This window comes from Mytilus edulis, chromosome 3 (genome assembly GCF_963676685.1).
Source record: "Mytilus edulis chromosome 3, xbMytEdul2.2, whole genome shotgun sequence".
Classification (NCBI taxonomy): domain Eukaryota; kingdom Metazoa; phylum Mollusca; class Bivalvia; order Mytilida; family Mytilidae; genus Mytilus; species Mytilus edulis.
This window is the reverse complement of record NC_092346.1, coordinates 86,521,989-86,542,138: the sequence shown is the minus strand read 5'-3', so window position 1 is coordinate 86,542,138 and position 20,150 is coordinate 86,521,989. Positions and strand designations below refer to the sequence as shown.

The window sequence follows — 20,150 nt, the reverse complement described above, 5'->3', positions numbered from 1 at the left end:
CACCTCTTACTTGTGTGACAGAAGCATACAATTCCATAACATTGACAAAAATGTTTGACTATAACAAACAAACATAATAGAAAAAATGTCAATCGACTCAGATTGAAGACCGATGATGCTTGAAACAATGTGATATATGAATGCCATTGTCACAGTGTAAGGAAACTATTTTTTATCAACATTAAATTAGTAATGTAGTTGTGGACCACATATAAAATATAATATTGATTTCGAAAAATCGAAAAAAGTCCGTTATAACCGCAAACAAAGACGTCAGTAATAATCTTCCGTTGGAATCGGATCCAGATTTAACTTATCCACCGTTTGAGGTTTCGGTTAATCGGTCCTCGGGATTTGAATCCCTCAGCTGATTCGGATCGATATTCCTGGTGTGTTTATCATATCTTTTTTTCAGTTACAAAGTATGATGATAAACTTTCAATGTACAGCCAGATGAGTCGTAAGACTTACGTTACAGCACATATTTAAATAATAAAGGTCAGGATACAGTAAATTGATTTGGTTAAAATACTGCAAGAGATTTTAAAACGTTAAATTCAAATTGAAAATCGAAACAAAAATGTTAAACTTCCAATATATTATTGAGTGAAAATATATGACATAGTTAAAAATGCTTATGGAATAAACATACAATCGATCTAAAACTAAGTCAAACCTATACGTATACGTAAATTTTTCTTTCTCTGATGCCAGAGCATAGATGTTTTGCCTAAAAATCGATGTGTTGTTTACAGATCAATTTTCATTTTAATGATGTAGATTTTTTATACGGTTACAGCCTTCGTTTTCCCCCCACATACACATTGAGATAAGTCGTGAATTTTTTTTCCAAAAGACCGTCAAAATACAATGCTAGAGGACATGTTGATGTGGATAGTAATTGTCGTAACTGCTCTTTTTGTTGAAGCAAGACACATAGATCTACAGCATAAAGGTAGCAATTTAAAATATATGTTAAGTAATCCGCCGGTTCTTTATTCGACATTTGATATCCAACTGGCCACGAGCAAAAAAGTGGATATTTAGAAATATTTCTTTAAATGATAACCATGTAAAAAAGTGACATGAGAAACAAACAATAGAAAGCTTTTTTCCGACTGCATCAGATAACTGTAATTTTTCTTTCACCTTATAAAGAACACATTTTTGTTTTCTAGTTAATAATCTTAAACATATGAATCAATAATATTTTTCTATGAAATGACCCTGTAAAAGTTTATAGATGAAAACTTGAACAATTTATATAACGTTTAAAAGAAATATTTATCTATGGGAAACCATATTAAACATTTTCAAGCGCTTTTATATTTAAAATAAAATATTATATTGCAACCTTCCTTCTGATCTTCCATTCGCTATGACATTTAATATTGTGTAAATTAATATGTAACTACTAGGTACAAATTCAAGGTGTATAAATGATATTATTGTCAATAAAGAATGATAGTTTTTTTTATCATTTTATTGAAAAGATTGAATATGCTATGGAAAAAAATATCTGCTATAATTACAAATTAGTATATATTCCTTAATTTGTAAAATGCATTTTCTTAATTTGTAAAATGTAATATCCTAATTTGTAACCTTTTTTTCCCCCATCTGTTACATGAATTTCTACTTTTATGGATTTGTGACACGTAGTGTCTTAATGGGTAATCTTCTAGCAATCGATACATGTCTCAGTTCTGTTTAAAAGTAGCGGGAATCACGTTAATCAAGGGAACATTATGTTGTAAAAAATTATTCCTGGTAGAAAATTATCACCAAAGACGTTGTCATGTAGTTCTGCCCATTCTTTTATACATCCCCAGCATATAAGACCGCAGCCAATGCGGATCATTCCCCGGAATGAAATAATAATGTTGGAATTGAAATGTTATGTGTTACTTATATGGTAGTTGGCTTATTGAATTTAAAGTTATTTATTATGAATTAATTTTTTGTTATTTTAAATAGATTTTGGTATTCCTAAAAGCACTTAGATGTGTCTCATATTTTTTTTATTTTTATTATTATTTTTATTTTAATGTGACTACAATGTGATTGAATCGTATGTACTGTTCTTCAATGACACAAACGCTCATCATAGATTTACCAGGATTTAAATCATATAGTTGCACCAGACGCGCGTTTCGTCTACAAAAGACTCATTAAAAAGAAGCTGTTCTTCATTTTTCTTTGAAGCACAGTGAAGGGATACAGAAAATACAGCATTTGTGTCAAAAAATTAACAACAAAAGACCATGCTATAATGTTTATCGTATATTAAAGCTCAAAAGACAATTTTTCTGCAAAAAAATCAAGGTACTGGACATTTATACCAGATGGACGACAAGGAACGGCATTTCAGACAACTTTTTATCTGAAGGTGAATGCTTTGCAGTGAGTCCGAAAAATGTATAACCGATTAAGGTTCCGTAAATTCTTTCCTGTAGATTGATATATAAATCTTTTTTCTACCAAATGATTTTTCTATATCCCGAAAAATATATTTTAATTGGAAATCTGAAAAACACACTATATGCTTGCTAAAAATCTGTATTAAAATATTACTCATAAATTAATAAAAATCTTTGGAACCAGAACATGTTTGTCCTCACCGGTAGTGTGATGGAGGAGATGATAAGTAATGGTTTGCGTCAACCATCACAGATTGTTCTGTCTGTCTGTGGTAGTTGTGTACGAAACTCCTTTAATACAGGCAAGTTGATTTTACTAGAATGTTGTAGGATAGTTATAAACAATATAGATTAAATTCTGATAAATCCAACCTGCCATTTTGATTTGACAATTTTATAGGAGTTAGTGGAGTAAGTAGTTTTGAATTTGAAACTATAGGTACACTTTGCGGTGGCAAATCTTTTTCGACTGTCTGTTGAATTTGATCGAAATTTTGAAAGGACAGTGAGACAAAATCTATCATTTCATACTGCCGTTTTGATGGAACAAACATTAGTTTGAATGAAAAAAATTACGCCCTATACAAACTTAAACATTCTAATTTACAAATTAAGAAATTCATAATTTTATAGTTACAATTCAGAAAGAAGAAATGTAATTGAACAAATAAAGGAATATCATTTCATAAATTAAGAAGTGTAGAATTTCATGTACAAATGTAAGAAGCGAAGAAAAAACGTTGACAAATGAATAAATCATGAAGTTGTAGTTCACAAATCAATAAAGGTAGTAATTCATATCACGAATTGAAAAAAAATACATATTTTAATTTTAAAATGACATTTAACTAATTAAGAAATTGCATCATAAAAAATTATAACTAGTATTTTAAAGTCTAAAAATTTTATTTAAAAAATCTATAAATTTCATTTTTATATATTTAAAAAAATTATAATTATTGCGGACAACTTTTAGGATCTTTTGGTCCTCGATGCTGTTCGACTTTGTGCTTGTTTCGGCTTTCAAACTTTTGTATCTGGGCGTCACTGGTGGATCTTGTGTGGATAAAATGCACTTCTGACGTATTAAAATTTTCAACTTGTTGCCTTTTGTTGGCTGTTTTTCTTGTGTTTTTTTGTCAATTGTATTCTCCAATTTATTTATATTGTAGTCCTGTGGTGTTGAGTTGTCATTTTAATGTTATATTTCAGATGGCTATAAAAGGGGGGGGGGGGGGTTTGGCATGCCACAAAACCAGGTTCAACCCGCCATTTTGTTCTTGAAAAATGTCCTGTACCAAGTCAGGAATATGGCCATTGTTATATTATAGTTCGTTTCTGTGTGTGTTACATGTTAACGTTGCGTCGTTTGTTTTCTCTTAATTTTGAGTGTAAACTCACATTGCAATAATACGTGTCACGGTACTTGTCTGTCCCAAATTCATGTATTTGGTTTTGATGTTATATTTGTTTTTCTCGTGGGATTTTGTCTGATGCTTGGTCCGTTTCTGTGTGTATTACATTGTAAACATTTACGACAAAATAAAACTGTCTGTCAAAATGGTTCAAAATTATGATAAGTATGTGAGAATATCCAGTTTTAAAAGTACATAGTTATTACAAAACAACAAAAGGCAGATTGCTTCTCGACATTTCAATGACATAAAAAATGTAAACAAACATGATTTATTTACAAATTTGACTAAAAAAACTACTTTTATCCGAATAAAGACATTCTATTTGTATTAATCAAATGGTTCTCATAGTTATTTTGTATAAACGTAATCTGAAACTTGGTAAAAAAAGAACTATTTACACAAAAATTGATTTTTCGGATCGTAAAAGATTACGTACCGCATTTTTGAAGAATCGTGAAAGATCTGATGCTACGAAGACGTTCAAATTATTCTTCAATTATATCGTAATTAATATTGGTTATTGGTATTGAGAAAAGCTAGATAGGTCAACATCCTGAATAGGTTTAAGCTTTTCAAAGTATTTATATTTTCAGAAAATGAAATGTAAAATAGTTGGATGATTGTAGGATAAAGCTTTGTATTGTCATGTGAAGTACTCATTTATCACGATTTATAAGATACCCACATTTTGTATATTGGATCCTATAAACTACATGTCCGTCAGACATGATTCACCTGACCCCGAATTTGCCTCATTTCATTGATGAAGATTCATTTTTGTGGTCAAGTCCGTATCACGGATTCGTTAAGCTTTAGGATGACTGTCTGTTGTTATGATTGTAAGGTGTACATTTTTGACTTCTGCAAGGTTTCAGATAGCATCGAACTCATTATCATGCATCATTTGGCAATGATCGTTTTATGTTGTTTAGCCTTTTGGATATGTTCCGGACCATAAGTATTTGGACCATACGCGTATGGTCGGACCATATGAGTATAATACTCGTTTGGTTAATAACGGGCCGGACCATATGAGTATTTGGAAGATATAGGTATTTGTTTTTTAAATTACATTATAAAAGTTTCAATAATACAAAAACTGTATCTAAAAAAACAATGATGATTACATGACAATGTATTATTTTTCTATATTTCAAATACTACGTAAAAATTAAATATTGATGCCATAGTTAGTTTTCATCGCTAATTGCATTCTTGCATGTAGGCATGAGGTGACATTTACTTCCTCATGGTATCATAGATTTTTTGCATTTGCAAGTCTTGGTTGTGCACGATCCTTTTCATTTACACCTTTTGTTTGCGAGTGAAAAGCTAGCCTTTTTGTAGCTGCGTACAGTGATACCGAGGTTTTTGACCATTCTAATATTTCTACGGTGTTTTTAAGAAGCTCTAGATCTTAAATATCGTAACATGATTGTAATACACCATATTCGCAAGACAACTTAAATAAACTATGTTACTTTCCAGTGAATTCTTGTGTAACAGTTTATTAAGAAAATTTTAGAATTTATTTTTTAAGTCGACATATTGCCATTCACTCGAAATAACAAATTGATAATGACCATCGGTAATGACCATCGTTATAAAATGTGTTAATTATAGTTTTGACAAGTAAGTAAAATTAACTATGTGAAACTTCTAATATTTATTTAACTAATCTTTTTATTAAAATATAATAATATAATAATAAAATTACTTATATGATAGCGTCTTTTTAATGAACGGTCATACCATATGAAGAGTTTAGAAGTATTAAAAATAAACTGTAACAGAGTGTTAATTACCCCGACCATACGCGTACGGTCCAAATACCTATGTGGTCCGGAACAGATATATACCTGTATGCTATAGCGCCTAGGTATTTCGTGTATGGTGTACATTTCTGTCTGCATGTTTCATATATGACCATGATGACGTCAATTGTATTTGATATATTGAATGATAGTAAGATGTCTATGTATGGCTGTCGGTCAGGGTTCATATACTTTTGACCTTATGTGCCGAATTCATTGGCCAAGCATAACTTTTATATTTGTCAGTTTCTAAGGCACTGTAAGGATCGGAACACATTTATTTGGTGTACGGGATATTTGTAGAGATCTGTATGGCATGGTTTATCTGACCTTGAACTCTTTTTATGAACCATTGACAATCTTAAGCGCATTTGACACTTCTAGTAAAACCCTTGATATTATGGACGTTCAACAAATATACTATCATAAGTAAAGCAGACGAAACATTACAGCATTTGTGCTCTGGTATTTTATAGTCTAGTATATAGTTAAATCATTCCATATCTGCGTTGTATATAAAGAACTTATGAAAGTACTGTTGAAGAAAATGTTGGTTATCATTCAATCTCAAATTGCTCATGAAAGATGCTGCTTTGCTGTAATTTTTTGTTTGATTGATATCATTTTGGTTTAAACGTTGCATATCCATATTATTTGGTTAAATAGTGTCGGTCTGCCTGAATTGCACTTGACCGATTCTCAGATCTGAATCTTTCACACTTATTTAGACACGTTTTTAGTTGTTTTTTTTACATTTCGAGGTGAAGTGTTGAATAAAAAAACATGATAGCTTTTAGTTAATGTTCATCCTTATCAAAATAGTTACAGGCTTCAACCAGTTGCAGGTTTATCAAATGGTAAAAGAAATACCGATTTCTGATTACTAGTATTAAGTCTGGTCACGCATTATCTTTCACGATCAAAATAATGCGTTGCCTGATCTTTCACGATCAAGTTTGATAGAAATTCAACAACTTCAAGGTTTTCATATACAAGTTAATGCTTTTAAGGGAAGAACATACTTTAATTTGATTGTTCTATCACACACACCAAAGATTAAATTTCAAATATATCATGATAAACTGATAAATTACCATTATAGGTACAAAATGCGTGTTATTTGTAATTAATTTCATAGACATGCATTGCGCCATTTGTTTTTTTCATAAAGTACTGCATATTTTCGTTATCTTATTTCACAGTTAAGTTGAGGAAGTTAAACCATTTTGACAGACATATTTTTTTGTTCGGAATTGTTCCGCGTTTTGAAAATTAAGCGATTTTTTCAAAGATTCTGAACTAGAATTTACATTAAATGTCTTTCACAATCCGTTACCAGAGCTTTCACGATCGTCTCTCAATACTTGACCGCCGTTAGATATTCTTTCACGATCATTTCTCTCGTTAAACCGAATGACACCATGTATATCATGTACATACAATCTATCTAATTATAAGGCCGTGTTCACACCAAACGCCGTGTAGAGTAAACATGTTTACAATTAGTTTAGTGTAGTGTACACTGGTTTCACATTACATTTGTTCACATCTATACACCTTGTTTAGCTACCTGTACATAAGATGTGCTCCCACTTGTAAACTATATGTCATTTAAATGTTCATTACGTAGAACTGAATTCAAAATTTTTGGACAATTTTTCTAGCGGTAAGGGAACAACCATTTGTCTTCAAAAGGGGGTGGGGTGGAAATGGAAATATTCCGTTCCCCAATTTGATAAAAAAAAAAAAAGTGGTCATACACATGATAAAATTTTTTTTATTCTGAATCAAGAGTTTCCCCATACATTATAGTGTTAAATATTGAAAAAAAAGTATTTGATCACCAGCATCGAAAAAAAAGGAATAAAAACGTACGCGCGAAAAAAAATCTGACTCAGATAAAAAAAAAATAACCCTCCCCTTTTTTTAAGTTAAGTGGTTGCTACTTTATGAAAGCCATTTTTATTATTTGTAGTAGTTTGAATATACTAGAGATGTCTCGATTACGCATTAGAAAACGTTAGCTGCAGCAGCGTGCTTACAGCCGAAAAAAAGGATTGAGATATTAGGGATCACTACATTTTTATCTTTTCTGTTTGTTTCAAATGGTATTTCTTCTCCAAGTAGTATTTGGTAAAGGAATAGGGTAACGTTTTTTTAAATTTATTTTAAGTGTTATTTAACGGATCTGAGATACTAGACAAACGTATCATTTACCTCACACTTTTTTTAGTCATGCATTTATGCGTGAATCGTTGTTTGAGTAAAGACCAGTGACGAATATTTCTGTGTACGCCAAGTCGATTCGGGAAGACCTTTTCAAATGAATTAGGCAGCAACTATTTACTCCATTTTTTGGGGAGGGGGGTAGGGGGCGTGGGCTTTTGATTTTTTTCAGGACAAATTTTGGTGACAAGTCGAAATCAATTTTAGCATTATATATAGTGGCAGCTGAGGGTGAAAAAAAAAATTCAGGGCCAATAACTGGAAACATTTTTGGTTTCCAAAACAAAATCCATAGCTCACCACCCCCACCCCCTTGCCTTTATGTTTTATACTCAACTATAATAGCACCCCCCCCCCCCCCCGAAAAATCAATTGGTTGCTGCCTTATGGGTTCGGCAATGATGCTGCTTTGAGTCTTGATAAAGAACGTTAATTTTTTTTAACAAAAAAAAATCTGTAAAATTTAGACAATAATTTCTGTAAAGAACTATGTACTAATAATTATCAAAAATATCAATTTTACTCAAAAATAGTTTCCTCCTTAAATATATATACACGGTAAAACTAATGTCCTAAATGCCTAGTTTTGTGTACACTTAACCTACACAAGGCCTACATTGACTATCGACTGTGTGTAGATAAAACATGATTTAAACTACATGTAAACATTGAGTTTTATCAATGGGAACGCAATTGTGTTTAGTTTACGTGTGAGTTACACTAACACAACACCGAATTTAGGTCAATGTGAACACGGCCTATACTGTGTCAAAATTATCTGTATACACTTTCTGTGAAATCCGTGCATTATAGATTTTCTTAATAATCGATGTGTTGTTGTCAGATAAATTTACATTTTAATGATGTAAAATGCCCATACAGTAACATATTGCGTTATTTTTTATATTCATTCAAATAAATGGTGTTTTATGTAAAATAATACACTAACACATGATACGAAGCGTAGAGTCGTCGCGTTGTTATGAAAAGGCGTATCAAGTTATAATTTTAATTTGTAAATATTTTTTTTTTAATTTGTAAAATGCAATTTCTTAACTTGTAAAATGTTAATCCTTAATTTGTAACATGTGTTTTATCCATTCAATCATTATATCAATTTCTACATTTCTTGATTTATGAAATGTTTAGCTTCCTAATTTCTTAATGCAATTTTGTGCATTGGTTTGTGGAGATTTTATCATTTTAAGCCAATACAATAGGACACTAGCAGTCAAATCAACGTAAGCGTTTCGCTTCAAAATCTGATACGTGTAATTTATTCGGAGCAATTAAAAACGTTTATCCAAATATAAAAATACTTGGACTCGTTAAATTGAATCAACATTTCTTGAGAGCATGCATTTTAAAATAGACACCATCTTATTAACCTTCGATATGATCTAAATACTATTGTAGGTAATATAAGCTAGTTAACCAAAATAATATAATAAAACATAAAAACACAGGCAATCTATTTGTGCCAGACGCGAGTTTCGTCTACAAAAGACTCATCAGTGACGCTCGATCCAAAAAAAGTTAAAAAGGCCAAATAAAGTATAATATATTTGTAACCTTCGTATCATAAACACATTTTTCATAATACAGTAGATTGTGATAGGTGAATCTTCTTTGTGCAAATGTCGACGATAACAAAATTCACAAAAAGATAATAGATTGATCTTTTCAAAGCATTACGTTGCATCTCTGCCTTAGCAATAAGAAAACCAAATTCTGAAAATGGGCAATTATTTCACCGAAAAGAGAAAGTCAGGTATCACCGTGAAGAACGCCACATGTGGGGTGTCGGCTATGTTTGACATGGGGTGGCAATTTTGAAGCGACGAAAAAGTAACATGGTAAGTTCAAGCATAAAAAATTCTTATTTCTAGAACTCTCAGTACCATATAATGTATTGCACGGAAGGAACCGCAACATAATCTATTTCCTGAAAGCAGAAGCAGTCGTTTTCAGTGCTCAGTTTTCTAAAACACCTCGCCCTAGTTTTCCGTGTTGCAGATTTTGAGGCTTTATATGCAAATTTCGGTATAAAAAACTACTCTACACAGCCATCCCCCGTATCATTTATATAGAATTGTATTCCTCTCATTGACTTATACCAAATACCAGTTTCTTAGTTAAAATTAATTGGTTTTAAAACTGTTATTCATCAAAATATATAGTGTCGCTCGGGGTGTCAGATTTTGCTTCGCAAGGGGTAGATGCTTGTCATAGATTTCAATTTGATAGACTTCAACTTCATCGAAAACAACCTGAATCAAAAACATTTACCTAAAGCGGGATACACGGACAGAAGAACAAACGAACGAACAGACGCACACTCCAAAACATAATGCCTCTAGATATGAAAGAAAAAAAATCTTGAATATATTTAGTTTTATTATAATGTTAACGAGGCAATAAACGCATCGATTCACTAGACGTTTTTATACAAATGAAACATAAAAAGAATCGAATAACAAAACATTCGTACTCAACCTGCAAAGAATATTCTAAATAAACTCATCATAGATATCAGGAATATATTTTGTATATACGCCAGACGCGCGTTTCGTCTACAAAAGACTCATCAGTGACGCTCGAATCCAAGAAAGTGAAAAAAGGCCAAATAAAGTACGAAGTGGAAGAGCATTAAGGACCAAAATTCCTAAAAGTTTTGCCAAATACAGCTAAGGTAATCTATTCCTGAGGTAGAAAAGCCTTAGTATTTCAAAAATTCTATAAATTATCAAAATCACCAACAGTTGCTAATCTATATCAGAAGGATAGCTAACGAATGCTAACCTACAATAAAGTAATTTTGTTTGATTTTTTTAAGACCTTTTAAGAAAAATGTACGAACTATTTGACTTTTATATCTCATAGTTAACGTGATTACACATAAATTTAATATAGTCGTTAAACAGTATTTGCCCCTGATAGTATATAACACATTACAGATCTTACACTTGCATCAACTTACCCCAAAAAAGATTTAATGAAAGCCTGATTTTATTTACATTGTTAATTCAGGTGAATACGCTGCTTGAATTGATTTTATGTCCTGAATAAAAACTTGATGAAATGGATTTCAATGTTCACATTATTTTCTTATTAATAAGTAAACATGCTTAGCCCAAGCGTAGCCCATTTAGGTTCTGAGGTTCGCATGCAAATGAGTTGAATATTGACTAGCGAGCCAAGATAAATTATCCAAGTTTGGAGCTTATTTTGACGAAATTGAACCAAAATTGACTGCGAAAATATTATTTCAAAATTTCTCTTTTCATAAATGTTTGAAACAAAAAAAAACCAGTTATTTATGCAGATTCATTTCAAATGGGAAAAGGGGAACAATAATCATTTAGAATATGTTTTTTATCAGTGACTGAAAATTCCGAATCATCTTGTTTATTCAATACTAATTGATCCATCAATGTCTGCGAGTGCAGACATTCAGAACTATTTATCAAAGGGAAAACAATGTTTAAAGTCATTGAAAATGTATTTATAGATATAGGGTTAAGTTTGATCTCATAAATTCATCTTTCTAGTTGACTTGCATTAACTACAGGAATTAAAAATCTCAAATGTTTTACACACAAGATAACTGCCTCAAACATGAAAGCTTAAAGCTTTTTAAGAAAATGTTCTGAAAACATGGGAATATAGCATGCTCGTCAAAGTTTACATCATAATTAACGAATATTTCTTTTCAAGATGGGAGAAAAGTGAATCTAACAAAATCACAGTTAGAACTGAACTTGATAGATATGAAGGGTATATCATCAGAAGCTGACTATTACAGATATTTTACTGAATCTGGTAAGATGTTATTATATTATTCTTATTTTATAGAGTAAACGAAAACTGATGCATTTTTTTTTTTGGCTTAGCAAAATTAAAATGAAACATATATTTCTTGAAGAAAGTACTTAAAGACAGTGTCGGTAAGACTTTTTGTGTTTCTTTGTTGCAATATGTGTTTGTATTATTATTGTAATTAAGATTATAAAATAATGTTGACCGATTTTGATATTTTACCTATTATGTTTAAATTTAAGAATGGAAATGTAGAATGTGTCAAAGAGACAACAACCCGACAAAAGAACAGAAAACAGCCGAAGGCCTCCAATGGGTCTCCAAGACAGCGAGAAAATCCCCTACCCAGAGGCGTGCTTTAGCTGGCCCAAAACAAAAAAGTGTACTAGTTCAGTTAAAATCGACTAACTCATGAACCGAAATTAAAAAGCATACACGACTAACAAAGTCTAGTTGCTCCCGACTTGGGACACTTGTTTGTTCTGATCACACATCGTTGTCGACATAATGGAATTTATGCGACTTTTATGCAAGTGAGAGGTTCAACTAGCTATAAAACCAGGCTATTTAAATCCACCACTTTCTACATACAAAAATGCCTGTACCCAGCCAGGAATATGACTGTTGTTACCCATTCATTTGATGATTGATTGATTGTTGGTTGCTTTACGCCGCATTTATTTGATGAGTGTTACATGTACATGTAGCAATTGACTTTGCCATTTGGTTAGGGACTTTCCGTTTTGAATTTTTCTTGGAGTTCGGTATTTTTGTTATTTTACTTTTTTTTAGGAAATACGTTATAACTTGACCCATATTATAATGTCTTACCAATCTGACATGAATTTTTCATTGAAAACTATCTGTTTTAAAAGTACACATGCCATTTATTGTCTTGCAATATTTGATTAAAAAAGTCCGTATTTATACAATATATTTAACTATCGTAATTTTAGTTAGTACAGTTTAAGTAAGTCATTTATCTCTTTTTTTAGAGTTAAATACTAGAAACAGTCGTTCAGCATTTAATCTGCGACCAGGAACACCATCGATATCACATAGTTGTTGTCATGTAAGAGATGTTCCGAAAGACTTACGGGACAAAAACAATATGCGACCAAATGGTCTAGATACATTCTACCAGAAATATACGGAAGCTTATGGTATTCCTGTTATAGGTATACACTAGATAATAAAAGCCACTATAAATAAAAGTAGATGAGGGGTAAAGGTCAATGAAATTGTTAAATAACACCATTCATAACCTTACGACATGTAGAGGTTTATAAACATACTTTGTACATAGACCGGTATCTATACAACATGTTAAAGCCTAACAAAATCTATAAACAATGCCTTGTCATTTTCAAATTCTCAGATTTTAGAGATCTTTTACAAAGGAATGTAAAAGGGATATTTCATTTTGTTCAATTATTACAATGAGACTGTCCTGCTAAGCTGTATTTGGCAAAACTTTTAAGGAATTTTTGGTCCCCGATGCTCTTTAACTTCGTAATTAATTATTTGGCCTTTTAAATTTTTTTTTAATCGAGCGTTACTAAGGAGTCTTTTGTAGACGAAACGTAAAATTTTAGTCCTGGTTTTATGATGAGTTTATTGATTTAGTTGATGAATAGTTGGCGTTTAGGGACATAAGCTACAATTTTGACGGTGTAAACTGAAAACATTAACGAAAAGAGACGGAAGGCATCATTAAAGAAAAAAGTGGATATCTAAAACTTATAAGTTGAGGAAAACTAACAACGCTATGGAAATCGAAAAAATGTAGAACAAGTCTAGAAAACATGTTTTGTTATGCATTTTGTTTTGAATGTTAACAAGAACGAAATATTATATAAGTATTCATTAGTAGTAATCAGTTTATTTTAATTTGTTTTTATTATGCAAGTCCAAAACATCGCTAACACGTCAGTGACTTGAAAACACAACCCTATTTATGTGAATATGTATGCGGTCAGTCACTGAAAATAATGTTAGTTGGCAAGTAGGTCCAAGGGGGAAACTGGTTTCGATGATTTTTAACAAAACGAACATGTTAAATGGTATAATGACTTTAAAGGAAGTGATATTATCTCTGGTGTGATTCTGTATTAAGAATAAACTCATCATAGATACCAGGATTAAAATTTTATATTTACTCCAGACGCGAGTTTCGTCCACAAAAGACTCATCAGATCATGATGTAAATTATCCATCGTTTCTCCTCATGATACTTTACTTAATCTGACCGAGTCATACATGTAGTTTATCTTCATTTGATTAAGCTATAGTTTAGAAGCAAACATTTGTTGAGTTTCGTTTTGTTATACAGCTTAAGATCAAAGTCAACGACATTTCATTAATCCTTACTATGTTTTAATCTATATCATTTAAGCATCAGCTCAAGTATCAGATAATGCATTAAGACGAGCTTGTTACGTAGTGAGATTTATGTTTGCTGATAACAAAGATGTTCGAATGTCCTACTACAAACGTCATGGACGAGTGGCAGTAATTGGAGCTTCGGAGGGGACGACAGATATTCCAGAACACAGTTGGCTTCCGAAAAGAATGAATGAGAGAGCACGTGGTCTAGGAGCAACGGATTATGCACCGGTGTGTACTGCAGGAGAAGAAAACGCCTCATGTTTTTGCAAGGATAGATATTTTTTCGAAGATATATTTGTCCACGAAATTGCTCATGGAGCTCATCTTCTGGGTGCAAAATACGCTATTGCTGGTTGGAATAAAAGACTAATAAAACAGTTTGAAGCTGCAAAGAGAAAGGGTCTTTGGAAAAGCACGTACGCAATGAGTTCATCGGCTGAATATTTTGTACGTAATGTTTTTGTTTCTTCGCACAATAAAATATGTTTATTTGATATAATGGTATTTCTTTTCTTATAGTGGAAACATAGACATTTATGCTTTTGCAACCGCACTTTATTGCAAAAATGCTTTGCATTTCTTTCTGATTTGGAATTATTGAATGACATGATTCACTAAGAGTCTAAAAATGAACTCGTAAGTCGAAAATAAACTGACAACGCCTTGCATGGCTAGTTGAAAAACACAAAAAAATAGTACAGAGAACACAACATAGAGAACTTAAGAGTTACCTTAATTCAAAATTGTTTTATATTCATAACTTACAAAATACTGTTGATGTACGTTTTATCATTGTAGTGTATTGTCTTAAACTAAGAGTTAATATTAATTTAGATGAACGTTTTTTAATAGGCCGAAGGAGTGCAAAGTTACTTTAATGTCAATACTCATTTGGATAAGACTGACGGAATTAATGGTCCTATCAGCAACCAAAAAAGACTGCAAGAATATGATCCCGAATTATATAATTTGATTCATGAAGTGTTTCCATGTAAAAATACGTTTCTCAAACGATGTGAATCGACTAGAGGTATGTATTGCACATTTATTCGAAGATCAGGTTAAAAGATTTAATCAGCAAAGTCCACAACTTAGAGTTCTTATATATAGCGAAAGTTTTACTTGCCTTTCAGCTATGCAATTTTTAGCACACGGCATGTACACTCATGCTACATGTATAAGCAATACCATCACACGCATTACAGAACTTTATTGTATTCTGATGAAACGGATGTTTTAATTGTGCTTACCCTTTCGGAACACCTGAGATCACCCTAAGTTTTTGGTTGGGTTCGTGCTTTGTTATCGTTCGCCTCTCTTTTACTACTTTTAGTTAACAGATAAAAAAATAAAACGTTCAGTTGGATCTACCACAAAAATTATATATTTTATCTATGTGTTTACAAATTGTCTTTGATTTTGTACCTTGTACAGGATGTTTGATGATATGCATTTATTTTAGGTAGAAATTCATTATGACCAATAATATGGTTCATTAATATTGTATCAAATATTAAATAAATTGTTATCATAAATATATGATTCATTATTATTTTGAAATCTGTTGATTATGTCTGCATTTGATGAACATTAACCCGTTGAAGTGTAATATTATGTAGGTAAAGAGCTGGAACAGGACATAAAGATGAATTGTAAAGCGAGCACTGATAAAGAAATTACCGAAAACAGTCTGCCAGATGTGAATTTTAAATATGGTATTTTAAGGCTAGGAGATCGTAGCAGTTGCATTGGAGTTAAGTGTTTCATATTAAATAATGTAAACTATATATATATATATGTAGACGGTTTGTGTATACAATTTATTTAATTCAACCATTGTAACAGAGTGAAAAGTGTTTGGTAAATAAGTGTAAGTATATATATACGTATAGGTATATAAAGGATGAAGAAGGGATGTATGATGAATTTAAATATGAAAACAGTATTTCTGTCTGAAAAAATATTTACAAATTGACTAAAACGCGTGATAGTCTATCGGTTCTGATATCGTAAAGGCATAGTACCTGCATTTCGATGTGTAGTCAACAGTTTTTAAATTTCCAAGGATTAACTTGTAACATGCGCGTTTAGTTTAAGGCTTTCGAACGTGTTTTAATTTTATCACAGTTGACATACATATTCTATTTTACATATTCATATATGAAACCTTAAATATTGAACATTTTTGACAATTTACTATGTGATTTGGATGTATTTATTTTACATAAAAAAAGAAATGTGGTATGATTGCCAATGGGACAACCCTTCTTTAAAGACAAAATGCAACAGAAATTAACAACTATAGTTCACTGTACGGCCTTCAACAATGAACAAATCCCATACCGCATAGTCAGCCTTAAAAAGCCCATTCATGACAAATGTAAAACAATTTATACTAGAAAACTAACTGCCGAGTTTATATACAATAATAGATCGAAAAAATATATATAACACAGCAACATACAAACAACCACTGAATTACTTGTTCATGACTTGGGACAGACACATACATACAGTATGTGGCGGGTTTTAACATGTTACCCGGATTCCAACCCTCTCCTTAACCTGGGACAGTGGTGTAACAGTACAACATAAGAACAAGCTATAGGAAAATTCGGAACGAAAAGTCGCTTATTAAGTGGCAAAATCAAAAGCTCAAACGTATCAAACGAATGGATAACAACTGGATTATTCCCGACCAGATACAGGCATTTGTTCTTATATAGAAAATGGTGGACTTGATTTCGTTTTATATTGCTAGTAAGCCATATTTTTTTACTTCAATTTTAAGAATTTGTCAAAACAACGAATTCAAACACTCAGAAACACACAATTGACCCCAAAGTACAAAATTTTTGACAATGAAAACAAAAGAATACACATCCTCATGTATTTCATGTAGCTTCAAATTTTCTTATATGAAAATATTTCGCCTTTTTTATAATGAACAAGTTTTTGTTTTATACAGATTGCAAAGATGATAACAACATGTGCATGATATGGGCAAGTAAAGGGGAATGTGCGAAAAATCCATTTTATATGGTTTACAATTGTCAAAAGAGTTGTCGAGTTTGTGATGGCTCCATAACAGGTAAATATAAACTCTTATTTTGAAATTTTGTAATTCAGACTGATGTAAATATTTAAACTGTAAGTTTTTGAGCATGATTTTTTTTTATCATCGTTTTCAAATATATTACCATAGCTTATGTCTCTTTAACGTATACTTATAAGATATATAGTGGCCTGTTGTAAATAAATCCCCTTACCACCTTTTTATATTATTGTTAATTTAATTATTTTAAAGATGTAAGGTTTTTAGATTTTACTACTGTGTGACACGGTTCAATTAACGACAACTTTAAAAAGGAAGGTGTCAGAAATTTCGCCGCTATTCGCAAGTGATGCTGGTAAATTTTTAAAAGAAAACAAAGTGCTCACAGTCTTCCATTTAGAATTGCAAAGTCATTTGCATCTAAGTTTATACAAATAAATACATTAAAAAGATGTTTTATAGGTTACCGTTGTCTTGACAAGAACAAGAACTGTCCGAACTGGTCTGCAAATGGTGAATGCCACAAAAACCCAAAGTACATGCTATATTATTGTCAGAAAAGCTGCAAAGTATGTGGCCGCAAAGATTTAGGTAAATTGTATATACATATTTACTGCAACATCAATATTACTGATCACATAAAAAATGTATAAGAAGATATTTTAAGTTAAGGATATAAAATGTATTCCCTGTAATCAGACAAGAAACAGACAACAACAGTTTGCTTTCTTGAACCATTCTTGTTTTACTATATATATACGTTTTCTGGTGCTTTTTATTTCTAAAAAAAATACAAAGTTACAAAAATTACACAGAAATGTATTAACATTTTTCATACGTTTTTGATATATTTTATAGGTGTCAGACCACCAATTAAAAATCCCTATCTGTTCAACCAAATTTTGCAATTTTCACAGCTTTCTAAATATTTTACCTTAAGTTTAACTTCAAGGAAACCAGGTATATCCTGAATTGTACATGTATCACCTTCCTACATGCCAATTTTCAACCAATGTTTAAAGTCTTGTTACAAATTTCTGATTTTGAAAAGACAGGTACTACCAAAATAACTCCCGGTTTTCTTGGAATCTTAAATTAGTGTACTATGTAGCGCATTAATCCTGAATTTTTAATGCAAACTCATAGACAAGTGAATTTTGGCTCAAAATGGTCTAAATATATTTCCCTTTCACCAAAAGTTTCATTTCTGCAAATTTGTTGGTTAGTTTAAGTAAACAATGACATCAAAAGCACTATTGTGTGTCAAAGTAGGACTACTTTTACGTTCTAAATTGGAGGAAGTAATTGGTGGTCTGACACCTTTATAGATTAAGTTACCGCTGCTGGTAAAAGATTCTTAGTCGCAAGTATCGCCTGCAAAGTGGTTAGCATTTTATGCAGACATAAAATATCGTTATTACGATAATTTTCTGTAACTGTACTCTTTTTAAAATGTTGAAACATTTGTATTTGGTTAAACTTATCGGAATGTACTGTGTGTAATGCCATCTGACTTCGTTTCTGATTTGTCTTTCCAACAGTTTTGCTACGAGCATTACTGATGAGTCTTATGCTTTACTCTAATCCCTGAAAAAAACTCAAGTGAAAGTTCTTATGAAAAGTAATTGTTGGCACATTAAGTTGTTGTGTATAATATACATAGGGGGCAACTAAAGGACACCTACGAGTGCGGGAGTTTCTCGCTACATTGAAGACCCATTGGTGGCCTTCGGCTGTTGTCTGCTCTATGGTCGGGTTGTTGTCGCTTCGACACATTCCCCATTTCCTTTCTCAATTTTATATTGTATACATTCTAAAGTCTCAGTTGGTTTAAGATAAATTCCTTTGAAAATTGTACTGTCAATCTGTTTGAATTTAGTGCCTGTCTTAGTTAAACTAATGTGAATATCTTCATGATGCCCTGAGGAAAAGCCTCGCTTTGTCGACCTTCATTTGAGTAGGAGTTCCTTCAGACACTAGTCAAAAACAAAAAGATCAAAGAAGCCAGATTATTTAACTTCACATTCAGATTTAAATTTCTGATAATATGAAACACACAATCATATTCCTCTCAGTTCGATCTACCTGCTATTGAAATCATTTATCTCGTCCTGTAAATGCAGGATGTTCCACATAATTGTAAGTTAGGAATAATTAACACAAAAAAAAATACACTAATGTCCACATATATTATGCAAAAAAGGTATGGACATGAATCTGTTCAGAAGGCATGTTATGACTTGGAACAGACACAATAAAAAGTATATCACTTTTATCTTTTAGTACATTATATGACCTGTGCTGAATTTGTGCATGCAATGCTCTTTTATATTTAAATTGTTAAATTACCAGTCAGTGACTGTAATTAGTCATGAGTAATCTTTTGAATTTTAAAACCTCGTTTTTGTTGCGTTTCACCTTATTTAAAACAGCAGCTATGAACAATAATAAAGTACAGATAAGTTCTTGTTGGTTTGTTTGTCATATTTTGTTTACATATATTTTTAGAAGATAAACCCTGCTTAGATGAAAATACAAGCTGTCATTACTGGGCCTTCATAGGTGAATGTGTTAAAAATCCAAACTACATGTTTTATAGATGTAGACGAAGCTGTAAAGTATGTTGATGAACAATCCTTTGATGTTCCTGCGATTTGATCAAATTTGTGCTAACACTGTTTGTCTTAAATAATAAATAATTTCACGCATGTTCATCGAAGATATTAAAAAAAAACGATTTTTGAATTAGATTATAAAATTCAATCTGCAACAAAAAAAAACACGGCATCGACGGTAGTTAAATTCTCATGTAATACTCAGTTCTATTATAAACTATATACCAACTAGATTACTTTCCCAAGGAACTGTTGGCTTTTGCCATCATTTGGCGTCCGTCGTCATCGTCCTTACGCTGTAAACAATTTCAAACATCTTCTCCTCTGAAACTACCGAACCAATTTCTACCAAACTTCAACTGAATGAACCTTAGGGTATCAAGAATAAAGTTTGT

General features: G+C 31.6%; 2 protein-coding genes across 2 annotated transcripts; both read left to right on the top strand.

The window, feature by feature from the left end:
* Positions 1 to 823: 823 nt before the first annotated feature.
* On the top strand, positions 824 to 16,511 carry LOC139514967 (uncharacterized). Its single transcript, XM_071304544.1, has 6 exons — positions 824 to 955; positions 11,596 to 11,700; positions 12,693 to 12,875; positions 14,093 to 14,532; positions 14,938 to 15,115; positions 15,705 to 16,511. The coding sequence occupies exons 1-6, from the start codon at positions 871 to 873 to the stop codon at positions 15,911 to 15,913; spliced, it is 1,200 nt and encodes a 399-aa protein (XP_071160645.1). The 5' UTR covers positions 824 to 870; the 3' UTR covers positions 15,914 to 16,511.
* Positions 16,512 to 17,032: 521 nt separating this feature from the next.
* LOC139514966 (putative tyrosinase-like protein tyr-3) lies at positions 17,033 to 19,852 on the top strand. The gene is made up of 3 exons (XM_071304543.1): positions 17,033 to 17,176; positions 17,603 to 17,731; positions 19,649 to 19,852. Exons 1-3 carry the CDS (start codon positions 17,074 to 17,076, stop codon positions 19,765 to 19,767), a joined length of 351 nt encoding a protein of 116 aa, XP_071160644.1. The 5' UTR covers positions 17,033 to 17,073; the 3' UTR covers positions 19,768 to 19,852.
* The last annotated feature ends 298 nt before the right edge of the window (positions 19,853 to 20,150 follow it).